At 41.2% G+C, this 24,822-nt stretch overlaps 1 protein-coding gene across 3 annotated transcripts in view; it reads right to left on the reverse strand.

Moving 5' to 3' along the window:
* The window catches only part of UBE2F (ubiquitin conjugating enzyme E2 F (putative)), a 73,683-nt gene that overhangs the window by 20,546 nt on the left and 28,315 nt on the right, over positions 1 to 24,822 (reverse strand). For all 3 annotated transcript variants that reach the window (XM_010357967.2, XM_010357964.2, XM_010357965.2), the window contains exon 5: positions 5,449 to 5,516. In XM_010357967.2, the coding sequence (XP_010356269.1) occupies positions 5,449 to 5,516 (68 nt within the window). The remainder of the gene's footprint in view (positions 1 to 5,448; positions 5,517 to 24,822) is intronic.

The following is a 24,822-nucleotide window of genomic DNA, read 5'->3' on the forward strand; positions in this document are numbered from 1 at the left end:
GAAGAAAAACAAATATCCCCAATGGAAACATGGGCAAAAGACATAATAGCAGCTCATAAAAAATATAAACAGCTAATTAGTGGGAAATATTATTCAGCATCCGACTTAAGAAATGAAAATGCAATTGCTTGAACCCGGGAGACAGAGGTGAGCTGAGACTGTGCCACTGGACTCCAGCCTGGGGGACAGAGCAAGACTCTGTCTCAAAAAAAAAAAAAAGACAACCGGATATTAAATGAGATACCATTTCCTCCCAAAATGGCAACAACAACAACAAAAAGGCAAACATTCTACCTCGGTAAGTGTTTAGGGAAAGGGAATTTTCAAACACTGATGGTGAGGATGCCAACTGACATTCCTCTTTGGAAGGTAATTTAATAGGATTTATCCAGAACCTTAAAATGGAGCATCAATTACTCAATACCCACAATGCCATGTCTAGGAACTGATCCAGAGGAAAGAAGCGGACAGACATAAGATGCATGCCCCAGACTTACCTCACAGCCCTATTTATTCTGGGGCAGCAGACCACAGCCTACAGACCAAATCCAGGCTGGGACTGTTTTCACATGGTCAAAGACTGGTTTTCACATTTCTAAAAGGTTGTTGAAAAAACAAAAAAGAATATGGGACAGAGACCATATATGGTCCACAGAGCCTAAAATATTTATTGCTTAGCCCTTTACAGAAAGCCTGCTTTATACTACAAAAGGTTGGTCAGCCAGTGACCAATGATAAAGGACTGGTTTAAATGAAACATCATACAAGGAAGTACTCTTATTAATGATGACGCAGTCGTGCATTGACTGACATGAATGTGTACGTCCATCATATTATGATGGGAAAGCCCCAAGTTACCAGACTATGTGTAGCATCACCCCACTGGTATGTGAGATTTATACTGTCTGCAACAGACATTAGAGAGTCATGGTGATCATCTCTGAGTGGAGAGATTACGGGCGATTATTATTCTATTTTTGCATGGCCGTGTTGTCTCAATTCCCTACAAAGTCTGATAATTTCATACGAAGAAGGTGAGTGGGAGTTCAGGTGTCACTTGTGGTCATCATCACTGCTATTCAACAAGTGTCTCTGGTTCTCCTCCTCCAGGGCCCAAGGCAGGAATGGCCTTCCTTAGTCCCTCCGGGCTGGCCATGGTCATGTTATCTGATTTGGCCAACAACATGTGAGGAGACGTGGTGTCTTCACTTCCAGGAGGAAACCAGAGCCAAGAACAAAGAGCAGTAATCCTTTCTCCTGCTGCAGCACATAGCTTCCTCCAACCAGTCCTGACTGACACACCTGTGGGCTGTGTGACACCACAGGCCAGCTAGGGTCTGGGCTAAGGCTCTCTCCTCCTCCAAGGCATCCCCAGGCCACATCATGTGCTCCTCCTCCGGGCATCCCCACCAGCCTGAGGAGTAGCCATCGCCCACATCACCACCCGGGCTCCTCATTATCATGTCAGCGTCTGTCTCCCCAGAGACTGAAGTTCTTAAAAGGCCACCAAGTTCCCATCCTTGGCCTTCCAGTGTCTGACATGGAGCCTGGCACAATGTAGGAGCTCACTCAATGTCTATACATCCGTTTGGCCAGTTTCTAAATTAACAAATTACGAGGCAAGCTTTAGGCTGGGAGTTAAACTTCAGAGGCAAAGGGACAAAAACACACAAAAAATTGAATTTTAGCTGCTGGGATATTGGGTGGGGTGCGGGATTCCAAATAGACATTTTTCTTTTAAAAATTTATTCTGAAATAACGATCGACTTTATTAAAGGTTTTCCACATTCACAGTCTTAATAGACCTTCACTGCAGGAACTACAACTCTTAGGAAAAAAGTCCTTATGAAGTACAGAAATTGTGTCAAGTCAGTCATGGCAGTGAAGCAGATGCACCCTGAGAAGCCCCAGCCCACCCCGAGGCTCCGCACTGGCCGCCGCTGTGTCCGCTCTCACTGACCCACGTGGCGCCTTCAGAGTGTGCCCTCACACTCTGTCCTGAATGCCTGTGCCTATGTGATCTCCCTATGCTGGCTGCATTATTTCATCTCTTTTCTACACTGTTAAGTTTGTGGGGGGCAGAGAGAGGGGCAACCACTGAACAATCTGTGTTTTTTGCCTAGCATGACAGGCTACACATTGGAAATAGTGTGGGCAAGATGGCTGGCACTCCCTCAGGGCTCACAGAGTCTGCGAGCAATGATTCATTATAAACACGGCAAATGCAACTACTTTTGTGTTCAACCAAGTACTGCACCCTAATGATCTTCTGGAGGGTCCCTGATGGGGACACCAGTGATACACACTGGCCCCTAAGGAAGTTGCCCCACGCGTGCCTGAATGAGAGGCAGACAGGAAGAAAACATGAGAAAGGGACGGGAGGTCGGGTGCAGTGGCTCACGCCTACAATCCCAGCACTATGGGAGGCCAAGGCTGGCAGATCACTTGAGGTCAGGAGTTTGACACCAACCCAGCCAACATGGTGAAACCCCATCTCTACTAAAACTACAAAAATTAGCTGGGCGTACTGGTGGGCACCTGTAATCCCAGCTACTCAGGAGGCTGAGGCAGGAGAATCGCTTGAATCCAGGAGGTGGAGGTTGCAGTAAGCCGAGATCACGCCACTGCACTCCAGCCTGGGTGACAAGAGCGAAACTCTGCCTCATTAAAAAAAAAAAAAAAAAAGTCTGGTGGGACAGGAAGGAAAGGCTGGGGAGAGGAGAGGAAAGGACCCTACAGAAGCAGAGTAGGAACATGGTTCATGCAGAGCCACCAGCTGCTCTCGGTACTTCTGGGTTTGAGAACAAGGGGTTTTATTCCCGATGAAATCTGACCAGCCCATCATATACGAAACTTCCAAAAGAGACAGCAGTGGAAATAGAAAAATGTAAGATCATCATTACAGAGCTAAAGGTCAAACACAGCACACCAAACTTCAGAAAGGCTGCACAGGATGATGTTTTCCCATGGGGACTGGTAGTGAGGAATGGGGGGCAGGGCTGAGGAATAGCAGGTCTGAGAGAAGGACAGAAAAATCACTGGGAAAATTAAAACCTTATCCTCCACCTCAACCTCTGTGCCAGTCTCAAACTAATAAGGGAAACAAGTCTTCAAGGCTCAGTGGCTTTCAAGTCATTCTTTATTCCATTTTCCTTCCTATTTCTTGAAGCCACAAATGGGACAAGACAGTATGACAAACATTTTCTCACCACCTGGTGTGGTAGGAAGGGCACATGCTTAAAAGCTGGGCGGCCCTGGACATGAAGTGACTTCAACAATTCAGCTGTCTCCATTGGCAAAGCTAATATTTTTAACTTTAGCTTTCAGAACCCTAACTTCCTAATGTATAAAGATATAAATGTTAAGATCATCCACTGACAGAAGGCTAGGGCAGGAGAACTGCTTGAACCCAGGAGGAGGAGGAGAATTGCTTGAACCCAGGAGGTGAAGGTTGCAGTGAGCTGAGATCACACCACTGCACTCCAGATCCGTCTCAGATAACGAACTAAACTAACCAACCAACCAACCAACCCACCCACCCACAGAACTATCAGAAGAATGGAATAACGTAAAGTGAGTGAAGACACCTGGCACACAGAGGCTCTCAATCACGCCCATTCCTTACCTGGTATTTTCTCTTAGTTTACTTTCTTCCTATAGTGAAAACAAGGAGCTCTGCTACTAGATGATGCCAGATATACCTGAAACAATGGTTCTCTGATGCCTCATGACTTATCTGGAAAGTTTATCAGCTTACACTTAACTCCCTGCTATGACATCCAGAACGGTGTGTCGTAAGTATTTACAGGCAAATCTAAATATAGAATTTTAGATACTGTATGCCTGCTTGTTTCCAGAAACCACCAAAGAGTCCCCAAATTCTAAACATCTGTACTGAAACCAAGCCTCTGAAACCACCTTGCACTGGACACGGTGCAGTGCTCCGTCACCAGGTTTCTCAGTGTGGTTTGGGAAGAATGGAAAGTCTCAGCAGGTGGTGGATGGACAAAGACTGGAAATGTGTATTTTCCCGTCTTTGTCTACAAATTTAAAAATTACTTGGACTGCCTACTCTTCCCCATCCCCAAAAATTACATTTCAAAAAGAACCCTAAATGGAGTAGTCTGGTAAAACGTCAATTTCCATAGTTGAAGCTTTGGCTTCTCAAACAAGTGTTGCAGCCACTGAATGGAGCCCTGTGGCTGGGGTCAGGGCAACTCCACTCGTCAGGCAGTGGGAGCACACTTCCCACAAGCGAAGTCATAGGCACAGTGGCCCAAATGCCCACATCCTCATGATGGGAGTGAGGCTTCCTTTTCTCTGGCAGCACCATCAGCTTGTGCCTTCCCACTGGATGGGCCAAGAGGGTTAGTTAGAACACGTGAGGAGGAAAACATATCCACGGTGCACGCCAATAAAACAAGCACACTGAACTGCCCGTACGCCAACTCCTGGCAGTTTGGGTCTAGACACATCACACCCGTCTCTGAGGCGCAGCCACACCTCCTCTAATACCCCAACTCAGGGGTGTGGAATTATTCAGAATCTCCAGTGGTTTGTCACTGCCAAATCGAAAATGCCCAACCAAACCCACACATCTGAATTTTCTCATTTTTTCCTCTATTCTTCCCCAACTCCACTTCTTCACTCGAGTTGACCTGGCCCATCCGCCTTCTGCAGGTTGCAAGTTCTCATGTCCACACCTGTCACCACAGTTCACCACGTTTCCATGTCACCTACAGCACCCTCCCCTGGTTCTGGGCCACATCAGGGTGACTCCAATTAGATTTCCCCTTAAAAGCTTAACTAGCCCTGACCACTTTCCAAAGTGATCATTACTTTCCCTTCTCTGAATTCTCAAAAACTAGTTTCCTATCATTGATCAGTATCTCTACTGTCCTCTACTTACCATTTTTATCACTGTATCAACTTTCTACACTTTATCTCTCCTAATTGGTCTGCAAGTTCCACCAAAGCAAAGACATAATGTAATGGTATTTGGTATAATCATCGCCTAAAAGGATCTTTGAGGGATTAACATGAAACTATAGGTATAAATTACTTATAGTTTAAACTACAAGTCACCGTTCTCTGAAATTCTAAAATACACATTTTATAGACTTCTGGAATTTTTGTGTCATACCATGAAAAAACTACAATGCTTTTTTTCTTCAGTGCCAGACTGTAACAGATAAGAGTTATAGAAAATACACAGGCAGGCTGCCTGGCACATAGTACTCATAAGTATTTGTTGAATAAACAAATTCTCTACTAACACTCTAAATACTGCTGATGAGTGACATTCATCACAAAAATACTGAAGTGAGTACTCAGTCACACATGGACACACGCAGAGAGGAGTGCTAGGGCCCTGTGCCAGTGGCGGGCCACAGCCACAGGCAGCCCCGCCCGAGAAGTAAAACAACAGGCTCAACGCAGGCTACTCACCACCATGTTGTACGCATCGGGAACTTCAGTTTCAAACTGAAATTTTCCACCCTGGTAGTAACCCTCATCTATCAAAAAACACAAAACAAAACAAAAAAATCCTTTAAATTAAAAAAAAAAGGAAACAAAAAGCAAACACTCTGTTAGGATATGGCAAATACAGAGAATCAGGAGTTTAAAAACAGGCCTGCGGAGTTCCTCGGTTCCATTACCAAATGCACACACACTGATGGAAGTCATGCCCCCGCCTGAACAGAAATGGGCTCCATGCTGTCACCTGCCTGCTGTCTTCTCATGGGGCCAAGCACACCCTCAGGGAAGGGAAGGGACATCCTTCTGGGGCCATCTGCCTTGCCTCCTTGCATCCTACCATCTTCCTGGAATCTACAACCCTCTGAACACATCTCATGCCTTAAGTGAATTCTTTATCTGCTTACTGCTGGTCTCCCCAAGAGAATGTCAATTGGAGGACACAAGACTAACAGTGACCAACAAACCCTTACTGAGCAACTACCCTCTGCTGGGCATGGTTCTAGGCCTTGGGGACACAGCAGTGAACCTGATAGATCACTGCCTCAGTGATTGCTTGGCACAGCCTTCAGAACAGAGCAGACCTTCTGGAAATGCGGGCTGGTAGGCACAAAGGAGGATGCCCAGGGTCTGAGCATCACTGACATTGCCATCCACATGCTGTGTACCCCCACTCCCTCTTTATCCTGCCCCCCACACCCTGTAGACCCCACAGGGCAGTCCCTCTCCTCATATGGTACCCAGCCAGGGGTCACTAAATGGCTGCTGGTGCCAGCAGAGGGCACTCCAGCATGAATGAGCTTGAAAAGTAACTAGAAATTAAATTATTCTCGATTTCCAAATTTGACAGAATTAGCACCATTTTAAAATTAAAATTCAACTTCTCCTAAAATATTTATCATGAACAAACCAGCAATATTACATCTTACCACTTTTCTCAATTTTTTATATGAAATGAATGCATAACAGCAAGTTGTTAGCCTCAAACAAATCAACATTAAAAAAAAATTCCATTCCTTAAGAGTTGAGACTGTATCAACATTTATGTCATCTATCAGTTAAAACTGGCATTACCTGGACCCTGACATTTTTTTTCTTTGCCAATCTGATAGAAGAGAAATACTAGTTCTCTTTTATTTTACATTCTCTGATGAATACCAGTGAGGCTAAAATTTATATTATTACTTGTCATTTATGTTTTTTCTTTTAAGAACTGAATGATCAATGTTCTGAAACTCTCCTTTTATTACTGAGGTATTCATCTTTTAATTATTAATATAAAAATCTCTTAAGAAAATTAGTCTTTGCTTTTTATATGTTACAAGCAATTTTTCTTAGGCTGCTGTTTGCATTTTGATTGTGTGGTTTCTGAACACTAGTTTTCCATTTTTAAGAAGCTAATCTTTCTTTAGGCTTTCTGTCTTTGGTGTCATGCTTAAAAAAGGCTTTTCCCAACGAAGATTATATCAATACCCTCTTATATTTTCTTTTAGTAATTTAATGGTTTCATGGATTACATGTAATCAGCTCATTCATTCATCAACTGATTACAGACTAAGGTCGTATTTTTTTTCCTAACTAGTTGCTTACTCATCCCAACGGCATTTATTATTCTAGCCTTCCTCCACTTCTTTGAGATACATATTTCTAAGTTTTATAAACTCACTTGGATTTCTGACTGGCAGTATAAAGTCTTTGGCCCGGCTAATTTTTTGTATTTTTAGTAGAGACGGGGTTTCACCATGTTAGCCAGGATGGTCTCGATCTCCTGACCTCGTGATCCGCCCACCTCGGCCTCCCAAAGTGCTGGGATTACAGGCTTGAGCCACCGTGCCCGGCCAAGATTTTTTAAAATACTACACTGGTATACATATTAGTATGCTGAAATTAATAATACTGCTGTTTTTCTCAACTCTTCCTTAGCATTTCTAACAAAAGCCTGCAAAGCTGCTCTGAAGTGAGGGGTGACAGATGTAACTATTCAGGGTAGAAAAGCATTATGATGTCCCTGCAGCTGACAGGGATTGGTAAAGTGATTCTGGTGGACATTTCAGAAACTGAAGCAAAGGATTCCAACGACTGAGTGACAAAGTCTTCTCCAAGTCAGGTGGCTTCCAATTCTCTACTTTCAACAAAATGGAAGAAGGAACCTAATCTAATAGCGGAAAAATCATGAAAATACTTTATATGAGGACGGGCAAGGTGGCTCATGCCTGTAATCCCAGCACTTTGGGAGGCCAAGGCAGGTGGCTTGCTTGAGCTTAAGAGTTCGAGACCAGCCTAAGCAACATGGCTAAACCCCATCTCCACAAAAAAAAGAAAAATTAGCCGGGTGTGGTGGTATGCACCTGCAGTCCCAGCTACTTGGGAAGCTGAGGTGAGAGGATTGCTTGAACCTGGAAATTTGAGGCTGCAGTGAGCCATGACTGCACCACTTCACTCCAGCCTGGGCAACAGAGTGAGACCCTGTCTCAAAAAAAAAAAAAAAAAAAAAAAACAACTTTATGATCTTTGGCCTTTAACTTGGAAGTCCAAAGACAAAATGGCACAGCCATAACATGACAACTTCCATCCCCATCTACTTATTTATATGAACAAGAAGTCCTGAGTGTTTATATCTATAAAGACAAAATGATGGAAGAAATCTGGTATTGGACCTTTGTTTCTAGCATAAAATAATATTCATTTACCAATGCATCAATTTAATCAGGGAAAATGCTAACAGTAACCCCATCATCATTTTCAGAGATACACTACTGCAGGTGAAATGTTATTTTATGTTTAATTATCATCAGAATTTGCTTAAATTCATTATTCATTACACAAATAGTTGATGAGTGCCCACCATGTGCCACACACAGTTCTATGCCCTGGAGACACATCAATAAGAGATAATTCCCACCCTTATGAAGCGTATATTCTAGTGGAAGGGAGAGAAAATATATAAATTACATAACAGAAGGAGTAGAAAGTGGGGAGAGGCTGCAATTTTAAGCAGGGAGGTCAGAGAAAATGATGACTTGAAGGAGGAGAGTACTGGGGTGAAGGACACTCCACGTAGATGAAACAGGGTGGGTACAGTAAGAGGCCTAGTATGTTCCATGAACCCTGCAGAAGCCAGTGTAGTCAGAGAGTGAGGTGGGGGAAGAGGATCTGAGCCCAAACAGGGAGCAGATGCAAAGGGTATTGGGCCCTGCAGACCCCCGCATGTAGCTGGCTCTGATTTAGAGTGAGATGGGGCCATGAAAGGGGTCTCAGTAGGGGAGGGACAGGAGCATATAAACAGATCACAGAGCAGGAGCCCAGTTGTGGGTATCTGTTGTAATCATCCAGGTGAGAGATGGTAATGGTGAGGATCAGGGTAGGATCAGGTGAAGTGGACAGATTTTGAAGGCAGCAACACCAGAATTTGCTGACAGATTAGGCATGGGGGGAGGAGAGAAGGAGTCAAAGAAGATCTTTGACCTTGCAATGGAAAAGGCAGAGTTGTTACCATGAAGATAAAAGAACTGCAGAGGGCACAACTGTGTGAAGTTCAAATCAAACACATTAACTTGAGATTTCAAGTTGGCATCCCAGTGGAGGCGTTGAGTGGGCAGCTGACAGATCATTCTTGAGTGCTAGGAGAGGTTGGACAGAGAGGGCAGCTTGGGAGCCATTCGGGGTATAAAAGCATTCTGTCACAAGATAACCAGGATACCAGGGAACTGACTATACAGGTCCAAAGACAGGATAAAGCCTTGAAGCTCCCTCACTTCGAGGGGCTGAGAGATGAGGCAAAGGATAGGCAGCCAGGACAACGGAATAAAAACCAGAAGCAGAGCCTGTACAAATAAACTGCAACAATCGTTCAAAAGCAAATGTTTAACACTTAAGAGTCTTAGTTACAGGAACTTTTCAACTAGTGAGTTCTGGGCTGTGCGCGGTGGCTCACGTCTATAATCCCAGCACTTCGGGAGGCTGAGGCCCGTGGATCACAAGGTCAAGAGTTCGAGACCAGCCTGGCCAACATGGTGAAACCCGTCAATACTAAGAATACAAAAATTAGCCAGGCATAGTGGCGGGTACCTGTACGCCCAGCTACTCAGGAGGCTGAGGCAGGAGAATTACTTGAACTCGGGAGGCAGAGGTTGCAGTGAGCTGAGATTGCATCACTGCACTCCAGCCTGGCCCACAGAGCAAGACTCTGTCTCAAAAATAATAATTAAAAAAAGCTCAATCAATCTATCTACCTGTATATCTAGTTACAGAAGAGTATAAAAAAATCACAAATAAAATACTTATAAGCATAAAAATGTTTACATTATGGTGCAATTCAAGGGAACAAGTGGAATGAAAACATGAGCGCTAGGAGAAAAAGTAGCAAAGGTTTTCCAGCCAGTGACGTAGAGCTTATACACATCAAAAAAAAAAAAAAAAAAAAAAAAAAGTGTGATGATGGGCATATCTTGGTGGTGGGCATATCTGTGGTATTTAGATTCTATACTGGAAACATTTCAGAGTAATACAATATTTTCATTTTTAAATGTCAATATTTACAGCACACTGGAAGTTACATCCTATGCAAACTTTAAACTTAAAAGGCTCTGATCCATCTCAAATCAGACTGTTGAAAGAGAAGAGACAGAGACAGACGGTGGAGAAGAGGGAGTGAGTGCGAGTGGAGGCAGGAGGCAGGAGGCAGGACAGACATGGGCACAGGGAGCAGGCAGGACTCTGGGATGCAGGGCTGCAGACAAAGACACAATGACAGCTATTGTATAGAGATGCTGAGACTTAGAGGAAAACATGAACATAATGAAGAAAGAAATGGACGGTTGGGGGAAAGCACCAAATGGAACGTCAACAGCTAGAAAATACAGTATCTGAAATGAAAAATTCACTGGATGCGCCTAACAGCAAATGAGACATTGCAGAAAAAGAAATTATCCAAAATGAGGCACAGAAAGAAAAGCGAACAAAGCCTTGTGACCCAATGGAGGTATAATTTACATGTAGAAGTAATTTATATGTAAGACATATATGATATACATATGAACTAGAGTGCCAGAAAAGGATCGCAGAAAAAATATTTAAAGAAATGTTGGCCAAATTATTTCTAGATTGGATGAAAACTATAACTCACAGATCCAAAAAGCTTAATAAATCCCAAATGTGATAAAAAAGAAAAAACCACTTCAAAGCACATTATAATCAAACTGCTGAAAACAGTGATAAGGAGAAAATCTTAAAAGCAGCCAGAGAATAAAATGCACATCGCATAAAGTGGAACAAAGAACCACTACTAACTTCTTCTAAGGAAAAAAATACAGAAGGCAGTAGAATGACATCCTTAAAATGCTGAAACTGTCAACTTAAGAATTCAAACTTCAGTAACACTGACAGAATTCATCACAAGCAAATCTGCACTACAGAAAAATCTTCAAGGATGTTCTTTAGGCAGAAGGAAAATAACAGAGAGAGAAACCTAGATCTACAAAAGGGAATGAGGGTCATAAATGTTAAGTATGTGGAGACATATATTTTTAAAATAGACTGTGTAAAGCACAGATAATTTATTCTGGGTTACAACATATGTAAAAGTGAAACAAATGTGAGCTATAGAATAAAGGTTGGGCTGGGAAATGGAAACACACTACTGTTTGTCTAAGCTTCCATCTTAAACATCAGAAAAAGAGCAAATTAAACTGGAAATAAAGAGGAGGCAAATAACAAAGACATGAACAAAATTCAAAAAATAACAGAGCAAAATCAATGAAACTAAAAGTAGGTTCTTTGCAACGGTAAAAAAGACAAAAATTACAATATCAGTAATTAAAGAGGAGATAAAACACAGACTCTACAGAACTTAAAATGATAAGATGATACTAAGAACATTATATCAATAAATTGAAAAATGCAGAGGATATGAGCAAATCCCTTGAAGGACACAAATTAGTGAAACCCACTCAAGAATAACCTAGGCAGCCCTCTATCTATTAGAAATGTGTTTATACTTAAAATCTTACCACAACAAAACAAAATTCCAGAGACAGGTGGCTTCACTGGTGAATTCTACCACTGAATAAAGAATTAACAGGCCAGGCACAGTGGTTCACACCTGTAATCCCAGCACTTTGGGAGGATCGCTTGAGCCCAAAGGTTCAAGACCAGCCTGGGCAACAAAGTGAGACCCCCGTCTCTACAAAAAATAATTAGCTGGGCATGGTAGTGCATCTGCCCACTACAGATGGTGGGCATCTGTAGTACCAGTTACCTGGAAGCCTGAGGCGGGAGGACTGCTTGAGCCCAGGAGGTTGAGGCTGCAGTGAAGCATGATCATGCCACTGCAATTCAGCCTGGGCAAGAGAGTAAGACCTTATCTAAAAAAATAATTAATTAACTAATTAATATTAATTCTACATAAGCTCTTCCAGAGACTAGAACACCTCCCCATTCAAAGACCAGAATACATTACCTTGACAGCAAAATTAGGCAACTCATTATAAAAAAAAAATTACAAATATCCCTCACAGACAGGTAAGAATTTGTAAAAATTCTTAATAAAATACTAATATATCAAACTGAGCGATACATGAAACCATTAACACATAATACATGATGAATTATGGTTTATCTCACAAATGCAGCTTTGGTTCAACATTTGAAAAATAATCTATCAATGTAATTTACCTTATCAACAGACCAAAATAGAAAAACCATTATGATCACCTCAGTAGATGCAGCAAAAGCATTTGGCAAATTAAGCATCCATTCATTATTGACCATTTTTGGTTTGGGGCAAAAAAAGCATCTACTCATGATTTAAAAAAATACATATATATATACACATATATATATGCAAACAAGAAGTAGAAAAGAACTTCTCAACCTGATAAAGGGCATCTGCAAAAACCCTATAGCAAGGCCAGACTCAGTGGCTCATGCCTGTAATCCCAGTACTTTGGGAGACCAAGGCAGGCAGATTACCTGAGGTCAGAAGTTCAAGACCAGCCTGGCCAACATGGTGAAATGCCATATCTACTAAAAATATAAAAATTAGCTGGGCATGGTGGTGGGTACCTATAGTCCCAGCTACTCAGGAAGCTGAGGCACACGAATCGCCTGAACCCGGGAGGCAGAGAATGCAGTGAGCGAGATCACACCATTGCATTCCAGCCTGGGCGATAGAGCAAGACTCCATCTCAAAAAAAAAAAAAAAAAACCCTACAGCAAACCATACACGTAATGATGAAAGACTGATAGCATCCCCATAAAATTAGAAACAAGCCGGCTGGGTGCAGTGGGTCACGCCTGTAATCCCAGCACTTTGGGAGGCAGAGGCAGGCGGATCACCTGAGGTTGGGAGTTTGAGACCAGCCTGACCAACGTGGTGAAACCTCATCTCTACTAAAAATACAAAAATTAGCTGGTTGTAATGCCTGTAATCCCAGCTACTCGTAGGAGAATTGCTTCAACCTGGGAGGCGGAGGTTGTGGTGACCCGAGATCGCGCCATTGTACTCCAGCCTGGCAACAAGAGCGAAACTCATTATTGGGAGAAAAAAAAAAAAAAGGAACACGCCAAGGATGTCCCTCTAACCACTTCTATACACGATTGTACTGGAAGTCTTAGACAAGAAAACAAGGCAAGAAGAGGAAACAGAAGGATACAGACTGAAAGGGAGAGATAAAAATTGTCTTTGTGCACAGATGGCATGATAGTTTACATAGAAAAGTCTACAGAATCCACAATACAACTACTACCATGAAAAGCAGGTTTATCAAGGTTGTAGGACACAAGGTCACTATACGAAAATCAGCTGTTATTTGTATGTACTAGCAACAGAAAACTCAAAATAGATATATAAACCACGTTCACGGATTAGAAGATGTGATAATTAAGATGAAAATTATATGCTTTGGACATGTGTCCCCTCCAAATCTCATGTTGAAATGTGATGCCCAATGTTTGAGGTGGGGCCTGGTGGGAGGTGTCTGGGTGATGGGGGCAGATCCTTTATGAATGGCTCAGTTCCATGGTAATTAGTGAGTTCTTACCGTTAGTTCATGCAAGAGTTGGTTGTTTAAAAGCGTCTGCATCTCTTTTGCTCCCTCTCTCACCATGTGACAAGCTAGCTCCACTTTGCCTTCCACTAGGATTATAAGCTTCCCGATGCCCTCACTAGAGGCAGATGCCAGCACCATACTTCCTACACAGCCATAAGCCAAAATTAGCCTCTTTTCTTTACAAATTACCTGGCCTCAGGTATTTCTTTATAGCAATGCAAATAAATGAACACAGCAATTCTCCCCAAATTGATTTACATTAGAGTCAATGTAGTCCTAATTAAAATCTCAGCAAGTTTTTTGCCAAATTTGACAGGCTGATTCTAAAGTGTATGTGGAAAAGTAAAGGAACAAAAATTACCAAAATAATTCTGAAAAAGTAGAAAAGTGCTGAAGGGGTCAGAGGTCACATGATGGGATTTCAAGACTTACTATAAAGCCATAATAATCAAGCAGTGGTATTTGTACAAGTGTCGACATACAGAACAATGGAATGGAACAGAGTCCAGAAATAGACCCACACACATATAGTCATGTAATGTCAACAAAGGTGCCAAGGTAAGTCAATGGGAAAAACCCTTTTCAACAAATGGTGCTAGAAATGAACAATGCAAAAAGAGATAGCAAAATAACAGAAACTACATTCTTCTCTTGTATAATATGTGAAAATTAACTCAAACTGGATCACACACCTAACTAAAACCTAGAGCTATAAAACCTCTGCTTTAAAAAAAATAAAGCCAGGCATGGTGGCTCCTGCCTGTAATCCCAGCACTTTGGGAGGCCAAAGTGGGCTGATCGCTTGAGCCCAGGAGTTCAAGACTAGCTTGCGCAACATGGCGAAACCCTGTCTCTACAAAAAATAAAAAAATCAGCCAGGTGTGGTAGCATGTTCCCATGTACCCAGCTACCTCGGGAGACTGAGGCGAAAGGATAACTTGAGCCCAGGAGGTGAAGGTTACAGTGAGCCATGATCGTGCCACCGCATTCCAGCTGGGGCAACAGAGCAAGACCCTGTCTCAAAAAAATAAAATAGTTTTAACAGTAAGAGAAAATCTTTGTATTTCTTAGACAAAGATTTCTTAGGACACAACAAACACAAACTATTCTTACTAGTTTTGCATTGCTGCTATAATAAATTTTCACAAACTCTGTGCCTTGAACGATACAAATTTATTATCTTCTGGAGGCCAGAATACCAAAATGGGTCCCACTGGGCTAAGATCATGAAGTTGGCAAGAGGGCACTCCTTTCTGGATGCCCCAGAAAAGGCTGTCTCCTTGTACTACCAGCAGTCAGAAGCTGCCCACAACCAGGGGTCATGGGCCCTTCCTCCATCTCCAGAGGTAGCAGTGGCAGGTGAGTCTTTCTGCCAGTGCATCACCTCACCTGCTTCCTGCTTCCATTGTCACATCACCTTCTCTGGCTCTAACTGCTTCTCTCTCCCTTTCCACTTTAAGGATCCCTGTAATTACATTGGGTCCACCTAGAAACTCCAGGACAATCTCCCTGCCTTAATTAAGATTAGATGACTAGCAACCTTAATTTATCTGTAACTCTAATTCCCTTTTGCCATGTAACATAACATATTCAACAGGTTCCAGGAATTAAGGCATAGACATCTTTCAGAGCCATTATTTTGCCTACAACATTACCACAAAGAAAAAAATCATAAGTTGGATATCCCCAAATGAATTTAAAATACATGGTCTTTAAAAGACAGTATTAAGGAAATAAAGACGAGCCATAGACTAGGAAAAAACATTTAGAAAACACATCTGATAAAAGACATATCTAGGGTAAAGAACTCTTAAAATTCCACAATAAGAAAAAAAAACTTATTTTTTTTAAATGAGCAAAACAATTTTTTTTTAAATGAGCAAAACAGTTGAGCAGATGCATCTCCAAAAAAGAGATAGTCATTATATGCAAACTAATACCACAATTAAATACCACTATGTAACCGTTACCATGAGTAAAGTTTTTTAAACTAAATGCTGGTGAAAATACAGAGCAATTAGAATTCTCATACAGCGCTGGTGGGAATGCAAAATAGTACAGCTACTTGGAAAAAACAATTTTGTAGTTTCTTATAATTTAAGAAAACTGAGAGCAACTCACATGCCTGTCATTTGATAAATGGATAATCAAACTGTGGTACATCCATACAACTGAAATAACAATACATGCAACAACATGGATGAATGTCAAAAGCATTACGCTAAGTGGGAGAAGCCACATACAAAATGTTGCATACTGTTTGGGTTCATTTAAATAATATCCTGGTAAAGGGAAAACTATAGGGAAAGAAATCAGGTTGATGACTGCCAGGGGCTGGGGATGGAGAGGAGATCTACAAAGGGGATCGAGGGAACTTTTTGAGGTGATGGAAACTTTCTGTATTTTAATTGCAGTGGTGGTTATGTGACTGAGTAGGTCTGTCAAAAGGCAGAGAGCTGTCTACCTAAGAATGGTAAACTTACTGTATGTAAATTATAGCTCACTAAACACGATTCTTAAAAAAGATAAAAAGCCTGTGCCACATAAAAGACACCATCAGGTGGAACAGGAAACTTAAAGAGTGGTGGTAATTTTTTAAATGCCAAAAAACTTAAGATTTAAAAACTATGTCATTTTTGGAGATTTTATACACACTATATACATTTTTACTGGAGACCACCAGAATCTATTTTTGCCCACAGAAGTGAATGGTTTTTACAACAATTCCTATCATACTCGCTTCAGGAAGCCTGAGCATCGCACGAGAGAATATGACTTGGAGTTACTTTTAAGGCAGGGGACAGACCAGCGTGAGAACAGATCAGGTGTCTCTGTATCAGATGATGGGGTGGCCCACTCAGTAGGCACAGTAAGCACAGAAGCATCACAACAGCCAAATTCTTGGAAGGGGCAAGGAGACAGCAGTGAATGTTCTCCTGATGTAAGTTAAGAGAATGCTTTGGCAGATAACTGACATTTTAAGAGCTCACATCACATTTCTATTCTACATCATAAGAAAATTGGTATCTGTATTTTTAAGATTATTTGAAAGAAAAGATTCCACAAAAAACAAAACAAAACAAAAAAACACTTGTGCTTCTTCAACTTTATCCCCCTTATAATGGTTATTTCCATACTAAAACTAAAAATCAAGCTAGAAAGAACCAGGGATGAGAGTATAAATGTTATGTGTCTGAAACCTTTACATATTAACAATAAACTACATGTAAACTACTACATGGTCAGGATGTTGGTCAAGGCAATAGGACTACTCCAGTGCTCTGCTCCATTTCCTTATCTTCTTACATGTCCATGACTATTTAAATGTTGTTCCAAAACATTCATGTGTCAGCCAGGCATGGTGGCTCATGCCTTTAATTCTGGCACATTGGGAAGCCAAGGCAGATGGATCACTTGAGGTCAGGAGTTCGAGATCAGCCTGGCCAACAGGGGAAACCCTGTCTCTACTAAAAATAAATAAATAAATAAAATAAAAATTAGTCAGGCGTGGTGGTACACACATGTAATCCCAGCTACTCAGCCTCCTGAGGCAGAAGAATCGCTTGAACCTAGGACGCAGAGATTGTAGTGAGTCAAGATCGTGCCACTCCACTCCAGCCTGGGTGATAGAGTGAGATTCCATCTCAAACAATAAAAACAAAATGTGCATGTGTGGAACGAACTCGGGTTTCAGGTTCACCAACTGTAATTCTTTGCTTAAAGATATTCCGGCTGGGTGCGGTGGCTCATGCCTATAATCCCAGCACTTTGGGAGGCTGAGGCAGGCAGATCACCAGAGGTCAGGAGTTCGAGACCAGCCTGGCCAACATGGTGAAACCTCGTCTCTACTAAAAATATAAAAATTAGCTGGGTGTGGTGGCACATGCCCGTAATCCCAGCTACTGGGAAGCCTGAAGCAGGAGAATCGCTTGAACCTGGGAGGCAGAGGTTGCAGTGAGCTGAGATTGCGCCACTGTACTCCAGCCTGGGCAACAGAGCGAGATTCTGTCTCAAAAAAACAAACAAAAAAAAAAATTGGGGCCGGGCGCGGTGGCTCAAGCCTGTAATCCCAGCACTTTGGGAGGCCGAGATGGGCGGATCACGAGATCAGGAGATCAAGACCATCCTGGCTAACACGGTGAAACCCTGTCTCTACTAAAAAATACAAAAAAAAAAAACTAGCCGGGCGAGGTGGCGGGCGCCTGTAGTCCCAGCTACTCGGGAGGCTGAGACAGGAGAATGGTGTAAACCCAGGAGGTGGAGCTTGCAGTGAGCAGAGATCGCGCCACTGCGCTCCAGCCTGGGCGAAAGAGCAAGACTCTGTCTCAAAAAAAAAAAAGAGAAATACATACATAACTATATAAGATTTATAATCTAGCTATAGAAGTCTCTAATCAGAATTTTTTCTATATGTAATATCAATAAAAACCCTTTAAAAAAACACCACATATCTGATAAAGGATTCATATCAAGGTATATAAGGAAAGCTGACAACTTAATAAGACAATCAGGCCGGGCGTGGTGGCTGACGCCTGTAATCCCAGCACTTTGGGAAGCTGAGGCGGACAGATCACCTGAGGTCGGGAGTTCGAGACCTGCCTGACCAACATGGAGAAACCCTGTCTCTAGTAAAAATACAAAATTAGCCAGGCATGGTGGCGCATGCCTGTAATCCCAGCTACTCAGGAGGCTGAGGCAGGAGAATCACATGAACCAGGAGGCAGAGGTTGCAGTGAGCTGAGATTGCATCACTGCACTCCAGCCTGGGCAACGAGAGTGAAACTCGATCTTGAAAAAAAAAAAAGACAATCATATTTTTAAGTGGGCAAAATATTTGAAGACTTGCTTGAACAAAGAAGATACACAGATAGCAAACAAGCAAACAAAAAGATCACCATCACTGGTTATTAGGGAAATGCAAGTTAAAATTATAATGAGATATACACTTACTAGAATGGCTAAAATTGAAAAGAATGACAATACCAGTTGTTGGTAGGAATATAGAGTAACTGGAATTCTCATTCATTGCTAGTAGGAATGCAAAACTTTGCAAAACTTAATGGTGGTGGTTTTATAAAGTTAAACTTACTCTTACCACATGGCCCAGTAATTCAACTGCTTTGTATTTATCCAGAAGAAATAAAAACACACTGGCAAATGAGGACCTGCACATACTTTAACAGCTTCATGTATAATAATAGCCCCAAAGTGGAAACAACACAAAGATTCATCCACCGGTGAACGGGTAAATAAACTGGTATGCGTCCATACAACAGAATACAACTCATCAATACAAAATACAGAATACTGATTAACAACATGGGTGAAACTCAAAAACATTACACTAAATAAAAGAATGTAACTTATATCTCAATCAACATTACTTTTAAAAACACTGAAATAGATATATACACACCAATGATCTAGGTTCTACTTTAAGAAGCTAGAAAAAGTAAAACCAAAGCATTAAGAAGGAAATAACGAAGAGTAGAAATAAATGAAATGGGCAAACAATTGAGAAAAAAGTCAGTTCTTTGCAAAAATCAACTGCATAAACCTTTAGCTAACATGATCAAGAAAAATGAGAAGCCACAAATTATTGTATCAGTAATGAAAAAGGAGACATCAATATAAGTCTTACAGATATTAGTAGACTAGTAAGAATATTCTGGGCTGGGCACGGTGGCTCACACTTGCAATCCCAGCACTTTGGGAGGCCAAGGTGGGTGGATCACAAGGTCAGGAGATTGAGACCAGTCTGGCCAACATGGTGAAACCTGTTTCTGCTAAAAATACAAAAATTAGCAGGGTGTAGTGGTGTGTGCCTGTAATCCCAGCTACTCGGGAGGCTGAGGCAGGAGAATCGCTTGAACCTGGGAGGTGGAGGTTGCAGTGAGCTGAGATTGCGCCCCTGTACTCCAGCCTAGGTGACAGAGCAAGAGTCCATCTCAAAAAAAAAAAAAGAGTAACATCAAAATACTTACACTATGAATTTCCAAATAAGTACTATATAAAGCTACGACAATTAAAACAGTGTGGTATGGGCCTAAGGGTAAACACTGATCAATGGAACAGAATCAAGTCCAAAAAGCAGAGGTACACATATACAGTCAATGCTTTTTGGTCAAGGTATCAAGGTATCAAGGTAATTCAATGAAGAAAGGAAAGTCCTTTCATTGAAACAGTTGGATATCTATATAGATAAAGTAAATCTCAACCTGTCTTACTCCATATACAAAAATCAACTCAAGATGGATGATGGACCTTAACATAAAACCTACAATCATAAAGCTTCTAGGAAAAAAACATAGAAGCATATATTTATAAGCTTCGGGTAAGCAAAAATTTCTTGGACAGGACATAAAAGGCACAAACTATTTTAAAAATTGATAAACTGCACATCACAAAAATGAAAATTTCAGCCAGATGTGGTGGCTCACACCAGTAATCTCAGCACTTTGGGGGCCAGAGTGGATGCATTACTTGAGGCCAAGAGTTTGAGACCATCCTGGCCAACAGAGCAAAACCCTGTCTCTACTAAAATTACAAAAATTAGCTGGGTGTGGTGGTGCACACCTGTAACCCCAGCTACTCAGGAGGCTGAGGCATGAGAATCATTAGAATCCAGGAGGCAGAGGTTTCAGTCAGGTGAAGGTGCACCACTGCACTCCAGCCTGGGTGACAGAGCAAGACTCTGTCTAAAAAAAAAAAAAATTACTCCTCAACAAAAGACAGCATTTTAAAAAATGAGCAGAGAAGTCACAGAATGGGAGAAAATATTCACAGCTTGTGCATCTGACAAAGGACTTGTATTCAGACCACAGCATAAAATAAAAAGTGTTTTTAGGGCAAAAGACTGGGGCACTTCAGAAAGGATGATGTATAAATGGCCGGTAAATACATGAAAAGATACTCTACATCATCTGTCACTGGGAAATGCAAATAAAAACCCCAATGACATACCACTTCACACCCAAATGTTGATATATATGTAGAACAACGGAAACTTCTCATACAGTGCTGGTCAGGGTATGGCACAACCACAGTGGAAAGTTTCTTAAAAAGTTAAACATGTTATCTTTCCTATGACTCAGAAATTCCACTCTTAGGTAGAATTAAAGAGAAAGGAAAACTAAGAACACGAAAAGCTTGTAAAACAAAAGCTCACAGCAGTCAAACCTCATTGCTTTTGGTTTACTAATATTAGCCAAAAACTAGAAACTACTCAAATGTCTATCACTAGGAAGATAAATTATGGCATATTCATTAAAATTCCATAAAAGGGGAATAAACTGATTCACACGTGTAAATTTAAAACTATGTTAAGTGAAAGAAGTCAGAGACAAAGAGTACATATATAGCATTCCATTTAAATATAAAAAATTCAAGAACAAGCAAAACTAATCTATGGAAACAAAAATCAGCAAGTAATTTTGGATGGTGGTGTGGGGGGCAAGGAACTGGCTACAAAGAGGCAGAAGGAAACTTTGGGAATGATGGAAATGTTTTTCATATTTATTGGGGTTATGGTTACATATGTGTATACATTTTCCAAATGTAAGCTATACATTTCAAATTAGTACATTTTATTGTTTATACTTTTATACTTCAGTAAAACTGATTTTAAAAATTTAAATTTAAGGCTGGGCGTGGTGGCTCAAGCCTATAATCCCAGTACTTTGGGAGGCCGAGGTGGGCGGATCACAAGGTCAGGAGATCGAGACCATCCTGGTTAATATGGTGAAACCCTGTCTCTACTAAAAATACAAAAAATTAGCCAGGCATGGTGGCGGGCGCCTGTCGTCCCAGTTACTCAGGAGGTTGAGGCAGGAGAATGGCGTGAACCCAGGAGGCAGAGCTTGCAGTGAGCCGAGATAGCACCACTGCACTCCAGCCTGGGCAACAGAGTGAGACTCCCTCTCAAAAAAAAAAAAAAATTTAAATTTAAATTTTAAAAATTGTCATTGTTATTTAAACCCATGTTCCCTTCAGCCTAAAACCATCACCACCACCACAGCAAGGCAAGCTAAGGTGACCTCCATCAACATGTCAGCCAGGCCACTCACTGAACAGGTCCAGTTTTTCAAACTGTCCCACTAACTTCATAGAAGACTCCATGGGATATTTCAGGCTATCTTCTAAGTTTTTGTTTTGTTTCACTTCACTTATTACTACTTTTTCTTGTTTTGTGAGATGATATGGACACTTTTTTCTAAATTCGGTCCCTTTCTTTTCCCCATCACCACATTACATTTCCATGTTTGTCTCTAAAGAGTGTATTTATCCCCAAGCATGAGTAACCATTCCAAAAACAAACAAAACTATGAAAATGTTAGCAAGTGTGAACAGGAGCCAGATAAAGAGGTGTGAGCTGAAAATGCAGATACAATTCTTCCACTCTTGACCATTCTAACCCCCAGATCATAGATATTAGTGAGTTTTCAGCCCTAGCCCCAGGATTACTGGCTACAAGTAAGTTCATTTCAAAATTTTTATTTCATATACTGTTAAAACTTCACAACTTAGACATATCACTGTAATTTGTTTTCAATATGAAGAGGAGCACGATTCCAAAAAATTTTTTAAAAACCATGATATGTGGCAAGTTTTTAGGGTTGGCATGTCTTGGCTACACTTCTCTTAATAATTAAAGAGCAGGCATCACCACAGCTTTCGAATTCACAGACATCACAAAATAGGGCATATACACAGTATCTAAAAAGCATGCTGTGCACAGCTCAATGTTAATGTCCCTGAAGTACACTTATTAAAAATATGAATGTTCAGGCATTAAGTATTTACAGGTACCAAGACACAAGTTACTTTTTTTTTTTTTTTTTCCCACAAGTTACTTTTTATTTGTTATTTATTTATTTATTTATTTTTTGAGACAGCTCTGTCGCCCAGGCTAGAGTGCACTGGGCCGATCTCAGCTCACTGTAACCTCCACCTCCTGGGTTCAAGCGATTCTCCTGTCTCAGCCTCCTGAGTAGCTGGGATCACAGGCATGCGCGACCACCACGCCGGGCTAATTTTTTTGTATGTTTAGTAGAAACGAGGTTTCACTATATTGGCCAGGCTGGTCTCGAACTCCTGACCTCAAGTGATCCACCCACCTGAGCCTCCCAAAGTGCTGGAATTACAGGCATGAGCCACCGTGCCCAGCCACAAGTTACTTTTTAATCTGATGGAACAGTGAATAGAAAAACTAACAATTATGCTCCATTTTCAAGGACAATTATAAGACCAACATCAAAGATGCTATCATATATATAATCTCAATAATCACAACAGTAATGTGATTCAGTAAAAAATTTCAGTTAAAAAATAAGGGGGGCTGGGCACAGTGGCTCACACCTGTAATCCCAGCACTTTGAAAAGCTGAGGAAGACAGATCACCTGAGGTTAGGAGTTTGAGACCAGCCTGGCCAAGAGTGAAATTTCATCTTTACTAAAAGTACAAAAATTAGCTGGGCCTGGTGGCGCATGCCTGTAATCCCAGCTACTTGGGAGGCTGAGGCAGGAGAATCACTTGAACCTGGAAGGTGAAGGTTGCAGTGAGCTGAGATCGCGCCACGGCACTCCAGCCTAGGTGGCAGAGTGAGACTCTGTCTCAGAAAAAAAAAAAAAGAAAAAAAGGTGGAGGAGAGGCAGGGAAGAAACATTTATCCAGCAGTTAGACTTGCCAGAAACCCAATCATGTGACAGTAAAGAGCCTGGAAAAATCAACAAACATCTTTGAGTGGCCAAGGACCACAAAGCCCATGCTTGGGATGGGCAGAGCCACAGAATCCCTGATAGCCATTGAAAATGCCCTAGAAAGGCAGATGAAAGAAAGTATTTTACTATTAACACACAAGTCTGAAATTAGTAAACAGAGAACCAATCTTAATCACTACAATAATTTCTGAGAATACTCTACATTACTTAACAGAATAGTAAATGATGTCCATAACAGTGACCTTGAGTCACCAAGAAAGCATTAGAGTGTGCTCAATACCTCTCGTCAAAAACAGCACAATATGCAATGTGCTTTAGGAAGGCAGCCAAAAGATCATGAGAGTTTTCATCATTTCACAGTTTAAAGTCCTTCACTACATTTATCTATAGATGTCAGGCAAGTGGAACACTCTGCTTTCTAATGATGGTGTTCTATTTGGCATAAAGTACGGCTAACAGAAAAAACAAGAAAGAAAAGAAAAAATATATATATATAATGATGATGCTCTAGTATTAACTACTATACCCAAGTACTCTCCTTATCTTAGAAGAATCAGTATCAGATTGATTTACACTTTCAGAGCCCCTTGTAGAACCATCACATAGATAAAATGGAATTTTTTAAAGTTTTCAAGTGTATTTTGAAACCAGGATTTCTTGTGCTATTATTATCAAACATCTTCCACAGAAAAAGCCCATCCTACCTACAGAGAGACAAGGCCAGGACTTATTAGTGGGTTCATTGCCACCTACCAAAATCCTGTATTCTTTTCCACATTTTAATTAACTAGTGACTAATAATTCTCAGTTTCTCACTACCTTTCCATACCCCAAATAAAATAATACCCTATATTTCCACCACCAAACATCCTTCCCTCTTGTTAATTCCCCACAGCAGCATCGACTGGTTGCTACTCACTGTCCAACACAAACACCAGTGGGTTGTGAAGTGTGGGAATCTGCAGCTCTTGGAGCTGCATTGTAACTAGAAAATATACAAGTCCTCCTCTTGCTGTCTACTTTAACCAAGAAGAAATATGTTGCCATGCTGGGGCAGCTTAGGGATTAGACACTTATCAGTCTTTCCGAGGTCAGCTGGTAATCTGCTTCTGTGTGCCAGACCCTGGGCTTAAGTGCTTTACCCACACTATCTGTTTAATCCTCACAACTGTCCTATGACATAGGTCCTATTTGACCCCACTTTGTAGATAGGCAGGCTGTGGCTAAAAGGTCAAGCAACTTAACCAAGGTCACACTATTCCTTTGTGGGGGAAAAGGATTGGAACCCACTTACGACTTCAAAGCCCACACTCTTCACTATACACCAACTGCTTCAGCTGTCATTAACTTTAGTTACATTTACACATCATCGAGAGTGTACACTGAATGCCTCAAATTCACTTTACTATGCTTTATTTCATTCACTATGAAGTATATATCTTATCTTCATATGAAATTGTTATTAATGTGTTAATTTTTTAAAAGCTAGAGGACAAACGAAGGCAAAGAATACAGGTTTGGGCAGCCTTTATAATTTGCTGTTTGAAATAACTTTAATACTTAAGTATGTAAGAAT

This window comes from Rhinopithecus roxellana, chromosome 14 (assembly GCF_007565055.1).
Source record: "Rhinopithecus roxellana isolate Shanxi Qingling chromosome 14, ASM756505v1, whole genome shotgun sequence".
Lineage (NCBI taxonomy): Eukaryota > Metazoa > Chordata > Mammalia > Primates > Cercopithecidae > Rhinopithecus > Rhinopithecus roxellana.